This window comes from Rhinopithecus bieti, unplaced genomic scaffold (genome assembly GCF_001698545.2).
Source record: "Rhinopithecus bieti isolate Rb0 unplaced genomic scaffold, ASM169854v2 scaffold_15776, whole genome shotgun sequence".
Classification (NCBI taxonomy): Eukaryota; Metazoa; Chordata; class Mammalia; order Primates; family Cercopithecidae; genus Rhinopithecus; species Rhinopithecus bieti.
Genome location: NW_016808836.1, coordinates 2,496,002 through 2,497,563, shown reverse-complemented (window position 1 = coordinate 2,497,563; position 1,562 = coordinate 2,496,002). Strand labels below are relative to the sequence as shown.

Genomic DNA, 1,562 nt, shown 5'->3' with positions numbered 1-1,562 from the left:
TACAACGGGGGCGGGGGGGAGGCGGCGGCTGGACCGTGGGAACCAGACGGCTTTATCTGGCCCGGAACCCCCCTCACCCCAGGCAGAGGAAAGGCGGATGTGCTTACCCGGGGCCTTGCCAGCGGGGCACGCTGTGGGGCCTCCTTCTCAGTAGTCCCCGGCCCCGGGCCCCGGGGCCTCCGCCGCTTCAGTAGAGCTCTGGCCTCCTGCAGCCTGGGTGGGAGAGGACGGAAAAGCTGCTGTCACCGAGTTAAGCTGACCTCCCCACCAAAGGGCCTCCATGCCAGGAAAATGTCTTTCAGTAGCTGCTCTGCCCAGCCCTCCCCCCACAACACCCATTTATGGGGACCAGGCCTCTAGTGGGAGAGAAACAAAGACCCTGAGAAAAAGAGAGATGATGGGGGTGGGGGGAGAGAAAGAGAGAAGTGGGAGAGAGACTTAGACATAGAGACAGGCAGTGAGACGCAGGGAGAAAGAGAGGAAAAGAGACAGGTAACTAGAAAGAAACAGAAAGGGACAGAAATAATGCAGAGATGGAAAGAGCCTGAGATAGGCAGGGAAGGGATGAAATAGAAACAGACAGACAGGCTGATAGCAAAAGAAAGAGCCGGGGAGGGAAGGGGGAGAGAGAGGAGGGAGTGGGGAGGGAGGGGAGAGGAAACGGGGGCAAAGCTGGGAGTTCCTGAGGGAGGATTTGGTAGGGGAGGGACTGCCCACTCACGTCAGTGGCTGCCAGTTCAGGGACACCTGTCTCTTCCTCACGCTGGGGCTGGGACTGGGCACTGCAGGCACTGGGTTCAGGCACTGCTGGGGGCCTGCACACTTTCTGGGCTGGCAGTTTCGGACCCTGCAGGAGGCTTCGGAGACAGCCAGGGACTAAGTGGGGAAGGAGGGGACCAAGTACTTCTCTACCAAATGCATTCAGCTCTCCCACTGGGATGAGGGGCGGGATGGGGAGCTCCCTGGCCCTCTCCTCCTACTCCCTTTTGCCCCCTACTCATATTCCATCTTCAAGAACCCACCTTGGATGCAGCGGCTCCTCCTAGACGTCTGGCCTGGGCAGCAGCGACAAGCAGCAACGCTATAAATAGTGGGGTGGAAGTCACTCAAGCCCTTAGCACCCCAGAACTCTGCAAAGGAGGGCAATCGGGGGAGGGGAAACCAAGACGAATCCTGAGGGGGCTTGAAACAGGTATATGACTAACTTGAGGTTCTTCTCCCCATGCCTCAGTTTCTCCATCTGTACAATGGGAGGCAAATTGGCTTAGACTTCGGGCTGAAGGGCACAGAAACCGTACTTTTGTCTTTTGAAGAGGTTTTGGCAGTAAGGTTTTATTGAAAAAAATACGTTATTTTAAAGCCTTTTAAAAGTGACTTGGCCGGGCGCGGTGGCTCAAGCCTGTAATCCCAGCACTTTGGGAGGCCGAGACGGGCGGATCACGAGGTCAGGAGATCGAGACCATCCTGGCTAACACTGTGAAACCCCGTCTCTACTAAAAAATACAAAAAACTAGCCGGGCGAGGTGGCGGGCGCCTGTAGTCCCAGCTACTCGGGAGGCTGA

At 57.0% G+C, this 1,562-nt stretch overlaps 1 protein-coding gene across 1 annotated transcript in view; it reads right to left on the bottom strand.

Moving 5' to 3' along the window:
* Nucleotides 1–1,562, bottom strand: part of LTBP4 (latent transforming growth factor beta binding protein 4) — a 34,997-nt gene that overhangs the window by 30,571 nt on the left and 2,864 nt on the right. Inside the window, 4 exon segments of the mRNA XM_017887464.1 lie at nucleotides 108–128; nucleotides 131–213; nucleotides 722–857; nucleotides 1,023–1,081. Of these exon segments, the coding sequence (XP_017742953.1) occupies nucleotides 108–128; nucleotides 131–213; nucleotides 722–857; nucleotides 1,023–1,081 (299 nt within the window).